The sequence below is a fragment of the Phocoena phocoena genome, chromosome 16 (genome assembly GCF_963924675.1).
Source record: "Phocoena phocoena chromosome 16, mPhoPho1.1, whole genome shotgun sequence".
In the NCBI taxonomy this organism is placed as follows: Eukaryota; Metazoa; Chordata; class Mammalia; order Artiodactyla; family Phocoenidae; genus Phocoena; species Phocoena phocoena.
The window spans coordinates 72,721,242-72,737,194 of NC_089234.1; the positions used below are offsets into that span (position 1 = coordinate 72,721,242).

Here is a 15,953-nt window from a genome sequence, read left to right on the forward strand (position 1 = left end):
TACGTGTTCAATCATTGTATAATGGTGGTTTAAGGCTAACACTAGAACATGCTAAATGGTTGATAGCCAACAATTTCTTTAAGAGAAGCTTTAATTTTGAATAGAACCAAATTTTCTATTATTTGCCAAATTGGAATCATTGGTCTCAGAAGTTTTAGTCTGATTCCCATGAAACACAGCCAGGAGTAAACTGCAAAGCCAAAATTTTCAACTGTCCTCCTGGAAAATACATTTTTAAAAAAACTGCCTATCGTAGAAGGTTTGGGACTTAGTCAAACGATGCTATTTATTTTATAGCCATCATTCCAAACTTGGAAGTTTTATCGTCCAAAATGCAATGAAGGTATTACAACAGTTGAAAACTCATGTTTCAAAGCATAGTTAAAAGTTAATCTTCCTGGGAATGCATTTTTCCTCCAAGAAAGTAGAGGGAAGAAAAAAGTAATAATACATCCCTAAAGCCAGCACTTAACAAAGAAGTCAGAAGCTGCAAAACAAGCTATAACACAAAATGTTTGGTTACCCTGGCTATCGTCTTTAATTCTCATCATCTTTCAGTAGACAGTGAATACAAACAGTATGATCTCCTAAATTTAATCTGGATTTCCAAACCTTCTATTCATCCTCTCAACCGTCCACTTGACTCTGAGTAATTAGCTCAGAAAAAGATGATATAATGATATATATCACTTTTAACTCATTTGTTTTCTAGGCCACAGGACAGAAAAGCACTCTCCACTGTCTCTTATTTTGCCTTTGCAAAGGCACTCAGGGGGTTCTTTCCGTGAGGAATGCCTTTCCATCTTGCCTCCATTAAGACATTTAGGTCATTTTATCACAGGTCTAGAAGACATCTTAACCTAATCTCAACCCTGCTCTCTGCTCAGAAACTCTTCCACAAAGCCTGACCTAATCTTACCCAACATACTAATCATGTGTTACCTTTCCCTCAAATTCCTGCTCCAACATTTTCTCCTGAGGGTAGCCTTTCTTGATGCCTCACAGGAGAACAAATCACTCCTTCTGTTTCCTCTGTTACATGCTCTCGCCACCCTGGGTGGCACTTCCGTGCCACTTCTCCTTTAGAGTGTGACCGCTTTGAGGACAGGGACCAGATGTTGCCCATTTCCCCTCCACGATCCTGCACCTGCACAGTGTATAGCTCACAGGAAGGGTGGTAAGTGTCTCATGAATGGCCTCCTTGGCATCTCTGTAAAGCCTGTGTACTTCATCATTCATTCTAACCCTTTCTTATAAACATCTTTCTCCTTCTGCTTGAAAGCTCTCTGAAGGTAGAAATTATTTCTTCTTTAGTATTCCCATGAAACTAGAAGACAGAGTTTCCAGATTGACAGAGCATGAGGTAGCACGCCACATTTTCTTTTTACTCATTTATTTTTTTGGCTGCGTTGGGTCTTCGTTGCTGTGCGCATGCTTTTCTCTAGTTGCGACGAGCGGGGGCTACTCTTCGTTGTGGTGCGCAGGCTTCTCATTGTGGTGGCTTCTCTTGTTGCGGAGCATGGGCTCTAGGCATGCAGGCTTCAGTAGTTGTGGCACGCAGGCTCAATATTTGTGGCTCGCGGGCTTAGTTGCTCCACGGCATGTGGGACCTTCCTGGACCAGGGCTCGAACCCGTGTCCCCTGCATTGGCAGGCGGATTCTTAACCACTGCGCCACCAGGGAAGTCCTAGCACACCATATTCTCAATGTGTGAGAGGGATGCCAAAGTGAAGTGGTCCTCACAAATGAGAAGAAACACAACATCCATGTTCCAAATAAATACTAAAATATACTATTTCTTCAATCTTGTTAATAACTCCCTCTCAACATACTGGCCGAAACCAGGAAATATTTAGGCTCTCCCAACCTACCAACCTAAGGACCATGCCACAGAGCTTCTCAAACAGCATCTCCTATTGACTTACACATGGATTTGGACAATTGTCTTGGAAATCCCATAGACAAATATAACAGGAGGAAGTTCTATTTAAGAAAACAACTCCAAGCTAACTGAGTTTAAAGTTTTCTTATTCACATGGGATTAAGGTTTCTTGGCAACTCCAAAGTAAACAGCCACATGGGAATTGAAGCTGGGTTCTTGTTTTTGTTTTTTTCTCTCTCTCTCTCTCTCAAAAAAGTAATTGATGGAAAACTCAAGAAAGAAAACTGAGAAGGAAACACAGAAGCCTCTATATTTGCCTGTAGTTGGTTTCATCTCTGGCTAAATTCCTTCATTCCCAATCGTCATCACTTTAACTATTAAGAAGCAGAAAATCTGAATGACTGAATGATAATCTAGAATGACAAGAGTACTAATGGTAATAAATGCTAAGGAAGGAAAGACATACTTATACACTTATCCTAAATCATTTTGATTTCACCAAGGGGGGAAAAAACGGTAATGAAATCCATTTTTTCACGTCTTAAAGTGACAAAAAGCAGCTCCTTTCAAGAAGGAACTTGCCTCCAAAGAAATAAAAACCTGCAAAAGAACTAGTTTGGGACAATCCACAACGCTGAACATACAAAATAACAGAGTAACATTCAGGATATTTAATAATTTAATTCAAGGATCATGTTACTTAAAGAGGGAAAGTGTAACAAAGTGTTCTCCCTAACCACTACTAAGAAAAACAGAAAATGTTGTATGCTGTACTAACCCCTCCTCACGTTGGCTGACTACAAACTTCCCACAAAAAGCATAACACTGACTAAAACAATATATTAGTGCCAATGTGCAAGGAGAAGGAGGAAATCCTAAAACGTACAATAAAAGCCCGCAGCTAAATCTTTTTGGAAAATAAGGCCAGCACAAGCTTTTTCCACTGAAGATATTAACAGCAATTATGACCTTATGATTCCTTGAATAATGCTGGCAACTGACGAGCAAAAAGAAACACACCCTGAATAAGAATACTATTCATACACACACACACACACACACACACACACACACACACACAACATATATATATGTATATATACAAACACATATATATACACACATATATATGAATTTTATTCAGAAAGAGTGTTCATCATATACTGGTATGGTATATTTTCACGTTTTACAATACACTGTGGTATATATGTTGCAAAACATGAAAATATACTATACCAGTATATGATGAACATTTTCTCTGAATAGAATTCATATATATATATATGTGCTGCTGTATACATATTTTAATGACCCATTTGGGGAGAATGTCTTATGTCTTGTCTAGGGAGCACTGCTCCTTTAACGATATAACTTAATTTGAGATACTCATCGAGGGGCTAAACTATACTACACACAGACACCAAAGTTTCTCAAGCATATCAAGAGAAGGGAAGAAGTTTGCAAAAGCACCTACTGAGCCAAACTTGAGAAGCACCACAAACTGTTCCAGCTCCCCCAAGAGGCATTGCTCACTTCTGGCATATCTGCTTCCCTATCGCTCGCTCTCTCACGCGCTCTCGCGCGCTCTCTCGCTCTCGTTCTCTCGCTCTCTCGCTCTTTTTTTTTTTGGTTGTTGTTGTTGTTCCATGTTCCCTTCTGTGGATGGGTTTCTTCTGCTGACTCACAGCTGCTTCTCCCTGTGACCCCAGCATTTTCCCGTGGCCCACACGGTCACCCCTGGCTTCTCCCCGACCCCACCCGACACCACGACCTTTCCCTCCCGCGTCGCCACTACCACTCTAGGTCTTAGCTTCCCCAATTTGTTAGAGACAAGTCTCGCTCAGTGAGTTTTCAGAGCCAGTCACACAGGTCGTGGCCAGTGTCTACAGAAGGTTCCTCATTGGGTCTGGTGCCACATCTAGGCCTGTCAGCTGTGGCTGGAAGAGCAGGGAAACAGGTGATGCAAAACACACCTGGCTCCTCTCCTTTTTTCATGGGAGGGTATGTGGAAAGGCAGGCATATAATCACATAAATGACAAAGTCCATAAATTTAAAGGTATTATTCAGAGACAAAAGGTAAGAGTTGAATTAGCCAAAGTACAAATTCTAAAGCAATCTATTTTGTCTAAATAAAATGCAAAAATTTTAAACTCCATCAAGCAAAAGGCTATTCTTTAAAAAACAGCAAGAGTTCCTAAATTGAAGAAAGTATTGATTCATGAGATGACAATAAGCCACTATCACAACTCTCCTGGAAAAAATAAAATAGTGAAATATCAGACCAACCAACCTTAATATGATTTGGAAATCTGACTGTTTAAACAACATATAAAGGACTAACAAAATCCATACCATTTATTTTACTGTACTAATTTGCTTCAGCCCTTGGGCTGTCCCTCTAATGCACCACAATGACTCTAATTCAGAGTCCTACTCAGCAAAACTTACAGCTTTAGACAGAACTTTTCTCACTATAGGAGCACAGTCCACCCAAGAGGGCATGATAATCACCGATTTACAGAAAATGATTTATATTTTATGAACAACAGTCAAAGTCAGAAAAGCACTCTTCAGGTCCTGGCTGCCACCAACTAGGTCTCTGACCCTGAAAAAAAATCAATCCAATACTATTCAGATCCTTGTCTAGAAGAAAAGGACATAACCACCACACCCAATTTTTAAACGTACTAATTCTTCTGTAAACCCATTTTAAAGCAGTAAAGCTTAAAGCTCTTTACTAAATGTCACAGCATTCACTGGAGTCACACTAAAAGTCACTGCACTGGCCCCATCATTTAATTATGGGCTGTCAGGCTGTGGCTGAGTCCTTTTCCCAGGTAACCTTGTGAAGTCCATAATGAAGAAAGAAAATCACGCAGGAGTTCCGACTGCACAGTCCCAGAACCAGGTGAACTCTTTCAAAGGGATGCTTCCCACACTTTCATGTTCTGGCCACACCTTAACTGCCACATGGTCTCCAGGCCAAATGGCAGGTCAAGAGTTTAGAGTGACAGAGCCTGTGAGCTATCTATAAGTGGGCTTGAACCTGCCAGTCAGGATTCTAGCATCCTTAATGTATATTATATACCTAGTAATGACAGTTGGAGCCAAACATTCCTCTTCAGTTGGATGAAGAATGGCCAAAAAAAAAACAAAAAAAAAAAAAAGCCAATTCTTCACATCTGTGACCAATTGACAGTGCCTGAAAATTATATAATCTTTAGCTGCTTCTGGATCACATCCGTATCATGGATATCATGGCCTCACTATAGCCGTACTCATCAGGCTATACCCAAAATACTGTACCCAGATATTGTTGCCACCTGTAAAATCTTGCTCCTGCAAGTGAATAGAATGGTAAGGGATCTGAAAATTGAGTTATATGATAAATAAAATCTAAATATCTTTAGTCTGAAAAAAAGAAGACATACAGATTTTACAAAAAAAAAAAATATCTTCGAAAAAATTTTTATACCTCCAAATGGCAAAACAAGAGGATCACATGGATGAAAAGAAAGGGGGAAATTTTCTGAAAATCAGCACTGACTAAAAATCAGCCTTGTATATACATCTGAAACCTGAACTGTCTTTATACCTGTTGTAGAAGATACAGAAGGAACTTCCGTACGTCATGGGTGGCAGAAACAAATGACCTTTTACACTTCTTTCAACAAAATACTTTATGTTCTACAAATTGGCAATAATTTATGCATTCATGGGCAACCTCAACCTACTTTAGCCATTACGGTCTGTTTCTCTCCATGAGGTGGTGGTGATGATTAATCTTGCTTTTAAAAATAATAGGGGTTCACTGCATAATAAGTATAGAGAAAGAATACAAATCAACCATAATCTCATCACTGAGACAGACACTTAACATTCTGGAATAATTTCTGCCCTAGTAATGTTTACATGATTTTTTAAGGCCTACATAATAATCCAATCATAAACTCAATGTGATTTTCCACATGATCCAATGGTTTGAGTTTGGGTTCAAGAGACATTTAAACCAGTAATGACTAAACTTTCATAGGGTATTCATTTAAATTAACTATTATTATTCACTTTAAAAAATCATAATAGCAACTAGGGTATATTCACTGCCATCAAACACACAGTTTAAAGGAACCCCAATGACATCCCCTACCTCCATGGAGGCAGAAAGAGGAATAAAACAGCAAATGTGGTTTTCATAAAGCAGTTGTGTGAAATGACTGCCGAAAGAAAAGCCAAGTACCTGATATGATGACAGAACTCAACAGGTGACTGTACAACATGCTCGAGAATATGGGCTTGACACCCATATTCAAGTCAACACAAAGACAGAACTTAGAAAAGAAAAAGAGAGAATGAGCAAATCACTTAAGACAGTCTTTTTCTTAATCTTTTCTCACTAACCCTTATCTGCTCAACTCTGATGGAAGACACAGAGCAAATCAGAAGATATAAAAACAGGACAGATTCTTACCCTTAACAACTTTCTGAAAGATAACCATATGAGAAAAAAAATCTAAAAAAGAGCAGATATATGTATCTGTATAACTGATTCACTTTGCTGTACGGTAGAAACTAACACAACACTGTAAATCAACTATACTCCAATAAAAATTAATTTTTAGGGCTTCCCTGGTGGCGCAGTGGTTGAGAGTCTGCCTGCCGATACGGGGGACACGGGTTCATGCCCCAGTCCGGGAAGATCCCACATGCCGCGGAGTGACTGGGCCCGTGAGCCATGGCCGCTGAGCCTGCGCGTCCGGAGCCTGTGCTCCGGCAACGGGAGAAGGCCACAACAGTGAGAGGCCCGCATACCGCAAAAAAAAAAAAAATTAATTAATTAATTTTTAAAAATAAATATAATTAAGAGATGACCAGAATAACCTGTTTGGGGGGTTGTCCATTTTTTCTAAGTCTTGTACGTGCCAGTTACCCCTATTTAGCCAGTTGTAGAAGAAAACAGCGATCACAGACTCTCTCAATGAAACTTATGCTCAAGTCCATAACACTGTCATCAGAAATAAGAACCCAGGGTCCCTGAATGTTGGCTTTAAGGCCTAACTGTCCGTTTGTGATGACATCCAGTGGTGACAACATTTAAGTCTAGAATCAAAATCAACACTCATTCTGCAGCCTCCTGAGCCCATCTTCAGAACTGTGACATCAAACACTCTTCACTGTATATACACGTCCTTTTGGAACGTCTGAATTGTGAGCCACGTGAATATATTACCTACTGAAACACATACTGAGATTAAAACCTTAAATATCCTAATTTCATTTAAATCAAACTTGATTTTAAATGTTTAAGCATAGAGACTCAGTGCTAGAGAAAGTATATCATGGGCTATAATGAAGTGAATTCACTTTTAAATAATTAAATCAAAACTTATTTCTATGACCAGAGGACTATGAGCCATTCAACCTATACAAAATCATGGTCAGTGGAGGAAGGAGAAGCAATTATACTTAGAGATTTCTGCCTCCCTCCTCCAATAAAAAGATTCAAATGGTCCCCATCTAAGACCAACTAATGCACTCATTTTGAGGTACAAAGGGAGACAGATATTCCTCCAAGCAATTTACCCCAGAAGACAACACTTGCTACCTTCCAGTCTCAAAATGACAAAAGAAATCTATTTGCCTAACAAGATGAGCTTGAGGGTAATAAAAATATACCACATAAACCATCAGTTTCATATTTATATTAGTCTTAGTGATAAGCTCTTCTGAAAAACCACAGTTTAAAGGTCACTTTTCTAAACTGAAATATTTTAAGGGTATAAAATATCCCTACTTTAAAATATGGGATGTGTACTTTGTGGTGAAACGATGTATATAACCCAATGTGATGGAAAACTTGGCTTTCATCAATTATGATGCTGAATGAATTTTCTCTTCTTCAGCCATTGGGATTCGAGATTCCTAAAGCATTTTGCTTTGATGAATCACATTTGTAATACAATCACTTTACTCATCCCCACCTAATACACTGTAACACATTTTCCCCTCCAAGATCTCGCCATAGTCATTTCACAAGAGAAATAAAAAAAGTAGTCATTTCACAAGAGAAAGAAAAAACGAAGTGATTAAAGGAAACAGGACAGACAGTGAGTAAGCCATGAACAACTGGCCAAAGAACTGTAAAACTCTTGGCAGATCATTTCCATGTGTTTCAATTAAGGTTCCATGAGAAGTGGACAAAGAACTAGAGAGAACAGCAATAGTTGTATCCATTCCCTCCTTTTGTAAATATAGCTAGAGCCAAAGAATAAAAAGTACAATTACTGGAGAACTTGCAAATTTCAACATAGAAAAACATTTGGGATGTATCCAATACAAAGAGTCTAATTTGTAATCTCATCAGCCAATAAGAGAATATTAAAAAGCACTTCACATTTTTAATATACATAGAAAGAAGGACTAAGGGTGTATAAATAGTAGTTCTCCTTCAAAGGTGGGATGACTAAGTAGATTTTTTTTCTTTCTTGCATGTTAATTGTGTATTTGTTATAGACAACTTAAAAATGACTTGCTATAAGGAAAGAAAACGATTTAGTACAAATGACTAGGAAGTTAAAATCCATAGATCAAATTGAGTATCAAAACATAAAAATTCTACCAAATTTTTCTAATTATAGTAAATGTTCTACAAACTTTATTTCCTCCATTAAAAGGTATTAGTAGTTGAATTGTGTCCCCCAGAATTCGTATGTTTAAATCCTAACCACCAGTACCTCAAATGCGACCTTATTTGGAAACAGGGTCACTGCAGATGTAATTAGAGAGATGAAATCATTAGAGTGAGCCCTAATCCAATAGGACTGGTGTCCTTATAAAAAGAGGATGTTTGGACACAGCAAGACACACACAAGGAGAACGCCATGTGAAGAAGGCAGAGACGGGGACGATGCTTCTACAAGCCACGAACACCAAAGACGGCAAGCAAACCTCCAGGAGCCAGGAGAGGGGCGTGGACCAGATTCTCTCTCGCAGCCCTAGGAAAAAACCAACCCTGTCCACACCTTGATCCTGGACTTCCAGCCTCCAGAAAGGTGAGACAACCCATTTTTAGTGTGGAAGCCACTCAATTTGTGGTACAAATTTTTAGAGCAGCCCCAAAACATAATACAAAACGTTTCAAAGGCTTAACACACAGAGATATTACCCTCCGACCACATTCGTTTTTCCTTAATCTGTCTTTTGGTAAAGAGCACTTGCAAAATCAGTATTTCCTCCAGATGCTCCTCCTCCCACCCCTATGACTGCAGTTACATAAGGCCTCATCATACAGGAGTTTTCTCCAGGAGAACGTGAGAACAACTGACACATGCCAGACCCAGACCTGACCTGCCTTAAGACCACGGCACACTTCCTCCTTCTCACCAGCTCCCATCTGGCCATGGTGATGACCCAGTTTTAACCATACAGATGAGATTGTGCCTTAGGGAACAGCAGGTCTCTGTCTTAGAAGGAATCTGGGTCTCTCACTGACAGCATGGGACAATGCCACCTACCAAACATTCTCCTTAGAATGTTACATGAAAGTAAAATAAAGAACTATTCTTTTTTTTTCCTTTTTGTTATTGTTTCATTAAAAATTTTACAAAAGATGTACACACTTACTTAAAAATTGTACTATGTGGAAAGGACAAAATAAAAAGGTGTGATCTCTGTTGATGGTTTTATTTATCTGAAATGTGTACCATTTCAGACCTATATTTTATCTTGTTTTTATATGTATTTTGCAAAACAGAAATCATACTATTTACATTTCTGATTCAGCAATACACTGCAAGTATCTTTCTGTGTCAATGGGTAAAGATTTACTTAGTTTTTTTTAAACATTGCATATAATTTCATGATGTGAATACACCAAAATTTACTCAACCATTCCCCTATTTTCGAATTTTTATGATGCTTCTAATTTTAAAGAACTGTTCTTTAAGGCACGATATTGTTGGCATTATCTGCTGTAACAGGTTAGTCTTTTACCCTAATAGAATATCAGTGGAAATAAAACATTTTAAACACATACAGTAAAACAGTATACAGAAAACCAGGGAGATCTCTGAAACAATAAGTGTGACACCTGGGAGAAGTCTAAGCGTACAGTAAACTGAACAACTGCAAATCATAGCTCCAAATTTGAGACAATACATTTGATGATCCCAGTAGTAATTTTACATATATTTTGATGGTCCAAAAAAACCAAAGTAACATATACAAGTCTCATCCTCCTCTTCCAATCCTCTCCTTAGGGAGAGGCAGTATGAATCCAGGAGGTATCCTTCCAGACTTAGATATTTTTAAAGTCAGGATAGTCAAATTTTAAACTCAGCTCAAAGAGAGATTCTAATTTTGGTTTGTGATACACACTCCAGAGTAAAACACCAAAATATATTCTAATAATAAGCATATAGAACCTTCATATTTGCATTTCCCTGGGAGAAGAAAAGCATTTTTTCGAACATGCTAATGACCAGCAATGTGGTTTATTTTCTGTTCCCAAATGTTTCCCCAAATGCCATTAATTTTAATGGAAGATGTGTGACTAGAAGAAAGTTCCTGGAGGAGAATTCAATACCTCTCTGCTCCTTCATTCTACTGGAGACAGACCATAATGTCTACTTCTGTCTGGTCAAAACACTGAAAATTACTTTTCTGAAATTTGGGATGCTTGCCTCTTAGTAAGCTGCAGGGTTTTTTCCAGGGTAAGTATCCAAATCTTATATTGACACTTGTCGATCAGGAAGATACTTTATTGAACAAAAGAAGAAAATGAGGAGATTAAAAAGTACTCCATTTAGTCAGAGGCTTCATTAACCTGCGACCAAGAATGTAATCTATGATTCCAACTCACAGTTTGTGGGATGCACACATGTTCCTGGATTCAAACATGTGTTTCCATTTAAACTGCTGGAATGTATATATGGCTCTGCAAAGAGTGATAAATATTAGCAAATCTTCTAAGAATGAAGGTCCTTTATGACCACATACACTGTGTTTCGATTCAGGTTTTAAAATGTCTGAGTCACACAAAGCTGAACAGGCTGCTTTTTACATCTCTTTGCAAGTTAAAGAAGAACTCAGAAACAGGAAAAAAAGAAACAAAAATCCTTCCATAGATTGCATCTGTTTGTGCCACCACAGCCAACCCAAGGCAAATCTGCGATTTCTGCTATTTGTCTTCTCTTTTCTTCCCCTTGTGGCAAGCCTGCCCCAGCTAAAAGCAGAGTATTCTGAATTGCCCAAGTACTGAGTACAAGTTGGACATGAACCAACGTCAGATAATGCCAAGGAAGGCGGATTCAGACATAGTACATAAACTTCAACAGCATGAGCCTAAAGAGCAGGGGTGGAAAACTGTGGTCTGGCACATTCTATTTGGCCAGCACAGCACTTTTAAATTTTTAAAATTTAAATCCCTTTAAGAAAGGCCACCCAAACAAAGAAGGTAGCTCATCATATAGGATAGTACACCTCACCTTGCACTATGAACTCTCCGATGTCATATGCCAGCCAAATGTTTGAAGTATGAATGCTGCGTGAATGCTTCCACATCTGAGCCTTTTTCCATTCTGTTTCTTCACCTAGAATGCCCTTCCCACCCACCCAAGCCTACCTCCACTTGGCTAATGTCTACTCTTCTAAAGACCTCAACAAGTCCTTTTGAATCTCCTCAAGCCCCAGTCAAGTGCTTAATCCTGTACGGCCCAGACTTTCCTGCTATTTATGTGGCTTTATCATCAAACACCAGACTAATTCCTTTAGGGCCGGGACTACGCCTTGCTCGTTTTGGTCTTTCCAGTGCGTTGCGCAACACAGCAGGTGGTAAACAAATATTTTCAGAATGAAGAAATGGCAATGCCAGTATCAGCTCTGAAAATATTCGCTTTCAATATCCTTGGAAGAGAATGCAGATGAATGATGAAGTTGACCCAAAAAAAAAAGAAGTGCAGCTCACACAGAAGACAAGAGAATGAGGAGGGCTGTAAAAGCCACGTCTGGTCACACAGGTGTCTTCCAAAAGTTTGATGACCCTCTACAGTGATATTTAACCTCATCCGTAGTTGCTGCTGTATTTCACTCTGGGACAAACTGTGTTATCTCTTCCCACACACATGCCTTCTGGAAACCAACAACAAACACACAAATAAATTCAACTGAACAAAACAAAGAAGGAGGAGGACTCGAGTCAATTTCTTTGAAAAGACAGACATCTTCCCTTACATAAAACACTTATTTTCCAATAGAGCTAACCAGAACTCATCAACTGCTCTCCACACTATCTCAAATCATTTTCCATCAGTTCCTATTTCCCTCTAAGACTGGCCAGGCTGGCTTCACTGAAGGTCAGAACTTACGGAGGGCAGCCGGGGACAGAATGGACTTGGTTACCAGCTGTGAGCAAGCGGTCTAAATGGTGCATCTTTTGACAATTTTATTACGTCGCCCATGGTCAGGCTTACCAGAAATGAAGAAGCTGTGAGGGACTCCTTCTCTCCAGCCCCCCAGGTCAGGTATGTGTTTGGGGAAGGAGGAAACAGGCGGTAAAGAAGATAATCTGGGCAGCAGATCTGGCAGCCCTCACTGCCTCCTTGCCTCCAAGGGAAAACTTCATTAAATTTGCCTAGAAGGAGGCACCTTCGAATGGTTACGCCCCAAACAGCCTACCACCCTTTCCTTGTCCCAAACAGCCTACCACCCCTTCCTTGCCCCAAGCATCTCCAGCTATCTTATCAAAACCTACTCTCCTTCCTATGGAAGGGGCGCTTTCAGGGGCTTCTAGTGTAGCTGCTGAGACAGGTACATTTCTCCTTAATTATCGCCAAGGCACGAGTAAAAAGTGACTTACCTTCTGAAAAAAGTCTTCCCCACTTTTGCCTTTTCCTTCAGCAGCAGCTGTAAATAAAAATGTATACATTTAAAATAGTTTCATTTTTCAATCTATGTATTCAAAAAACTCTCGAGTATCAGGTATGAGAATATAAAGGTAAACAAGGTACCAGCCTTGCTCCCCCAAAGCTCAGTGCCTGTCGGTAGGCCTCATCTGTAATGCAAAATGGATACAGAATAAAATACTAATCCAATCAATCAGACATCTTTAGATAACGTCACACTCCATTTTCTTGTCTGAAAGCCTCACAAGTCTCTATTTTCACACATAGATGAAAGTAATCTTGTTTTCTCATAGTCAAGGAACTACATACATGAACAAATGCAACTACCAGTAGAATCAGCTGTAGTGCTGTGAGCACCTCCTGTCTGTAATCAGTCCCAGGCGTGAGGTTGCCTTTTCAAGTGATGGCTCATCTGACAAGGCCTACTCAGAGCAATTTCAGTTTTATGCTTTGCAATGACTGTATAATCTACTTGGATTTCAGCTGGCATCACACACTACACTTTAACTCACTTCTTTATTCACATTTACAAAGAGAGAGACAAAACAACAAGGGAGTTAAAAAGTCTTGGTGAAGGTCCCAGACGACAAAATTTCACCTGAGATTAATGTGAAGGTCATTGCATTTGAACAATCGTTTTCATATCTGAATGGTAGCCTATAAATAAAGGACAAACCCAGTTCTTTACGCGCAAAAGTTTTACGGTTCTGTGAACATTTTCTTTTTAATCTGTGGAGAGACAGGAACAAAGAGCTAAGGGCATCTTGCTTGCAATAGCATCAAATTGCACCTTTCAGAAGGCAAACACCAGGTCTCAGATTCAGGCACAGGGTGGAAGAGTTCCCTCCCTGCCCAGGACAGAGACACAAGCAGGATCAAGAACTTCTGGAAATTGAAACCCGGAAGACCGTGGTACCCCAAACACCTAGTGGGCGATACCGTCAACGGGCCTGCCTGTAGGTGCACGAGTGTGTGTGTGTGTGTGTGTGTGTAACAAGGGCACTTGCTAAAATTATTAAAGACCCAGTAAGTGTGGCAGACATTCCGTTAAGTAGAGAATTCAAAATTCAAAGAAATCCTCTCCGCCCTCAAAAAGTAGTAAGTATTAACGTCTAAATTCTTTTGTCACCAACTTTAATTTCACAGTTAAATGTAAGATATCTTCTATAATTTTGTAAAAACGTGTATTTTTATTGACATGTTTTCATTTAAAAAACAGAGCAGAGTACATGTTTCTGTGATTTCCAAAGAGAGTTTGGGGAAATGTATGAAAACAAGAGCTAGAAAGAAATAATAAATTAAAAACTGTATTCTAATATGTGGCAGCTAAATAGCCCCTCAATGATGTCACATTCTCATCCCTGGAACCTGTGAATATATTACCTTACATGTGCAGAAGGCATTTTGCAGGTGTGATTAAATTAAGGGTCTGGCGGTGGGAGGTGTATCCTGAATTATTCAGGTGGACCCACCGTAATCACAAGGGGCCCTTTTAAGAAGGGAGCATGAAGGTCAGAGTCCAAGAAGGCAATGTGACAACAGAAGCAGAGGGAGAAAGAAGGACATGTGATGGCAAAAGGAGAGGGTCAGAGCATTAAAAGATACAGAGATGCTACACTGCTGGCTTTGAAGGTGGACAAAGGGGTCACAAGCCAAGAAATACAGGCGCCCTCCAGAAGCTGGCAAAGGCAAGGAAATGGATTCTCCCCTACAGTCTTTGGGGGAAGTGCAGCCCTGCCAACACCTTGGTGTAGCCCAATGAAACACATTTCTGACTTCTGACCTCCAGAACAGTAAGAAAATAAATTTATGTTGCTGTAAGCCACTATACTTGTGATTTGTTACAGCAGCAAAAGGGAACGAACGCACAATTCCAATACCATTTTAACTTTACTCTTTGCACAATGACCACATCATCAACAGCATGAACTGAAGCACAGGAACCGATGTGAGCATTTGAGTCACACACTTCCACAGACAGATTCTTTGTAGTTAACTCTAAAACTTATGATTTTCACTCCAACTCAGAAATACACCAAAAGTAAAGCTTCTGAAAGACCATAAAAAGCAATTTCGAACAACAACAAGATACACAAAGCTCACTCTTTCTAAATAAACTGGCAAACTTGGTTGGTCCTAGCCAGAGGGGCCAGGAAGATAAAAGGTCGGCACCCTAACCTGATGACACAAATGCCTTGGGGGCACTTCAACTCAGCTACCTCTTGGGCTGGCTTTATCTCTAAAGCCAAAAATAGCTTAAAGGCACCCCTGCCCGATGACACAATTGCTTGGCAATGAAAATTGCATACTAGGGCACAAAGATTGGAAAAAAAAATTCTAGTGACATCGAAGGAACTCTTCTTTAAAGAGAAATTTTAGAATCAAAGGTATTTTCAAAGGCCTATCAAGCAAGGCAGAAAAACACCCCTTCACCCACAGGGAACCTCTTCACAAATTAAAATTCATCAGTTTAAATTTCATGATACAATTAACGTTTTATTACAGAAACTTCCTTTAGACACTTATTTCGCTCATGACAAACGCATTATGTCACAACCTTGAAATGCCCCTTCATGCCAAGTCCAGCTAAACAGACTTCATAGAATGGCCTTTCAATCCCTGGATGAACAAAACGGGGGGAACTTCCTTAGTTAGACCCAAATTATAATTATGTTCCCAGAAAAACATCTAAAACTTAACCGGAAACCTGTACCTTTAGCAACCTTATCATCTGAGGGGGAACAGGAGGGAGGGAGCCAGAGATGGCACACTCGTTGACACCAAAAATCTCTGGCTTTTTTCATTCCAAATGTTTATGCACAAGAAACTCCAAATCTGAGCCTGATTTTCCCCTAAATCCTGAGACATGTCCATTTCCCAAGCCCACAAGGACCTGGTAAAAGCCTCTGGTGGGACTCTTGGGTAGCCACTGTCTCCAGTGCAAACGGTGGTGAGTCTGTCATCAGTCCTTGCTGGGAGCAGGCTTACCTCATTCCCAGGTTGCTGGGTCTCCTGCACAGCTTTTACTGACTCCACCCAAACAAAGCTACCAAGGCCACAGAAGCCAATCAAGGGAGAGCAACATTTCACCAGAAGTATTATCTGCCCTCCCCAAGAGGGATCCTTCTGAGCTCACATTTGAGAGTTCCATTCTCAAACTTACTCTAAATTC

The 15,953-nt window shown here is 39.7% G+C and overlaps 1 protein-coding gene across 1 annotated transcript in view; it reads right to left on the reverse strand.

Moving 5' to 3' along the window:
• Positions 1 to 15,953, reverse strand: part of BICC1 (BicC family RNA binding protein 1) — a 309,662-nt gene that overhangs the window by 193,472 nt on the left and 100,237 nt on the right. The window contains exon 2 of the mRNA XM_065894697.1: positions 12,736 to 12,782. Within this exon, the coding sequence (XP_065750769.1) occupies positions 12,736 to 12,782 (47 nt within the window). The remainder of the gene's footprint in view (positions 1 to 12,735; positions 12,783 to 15,953) is intronic.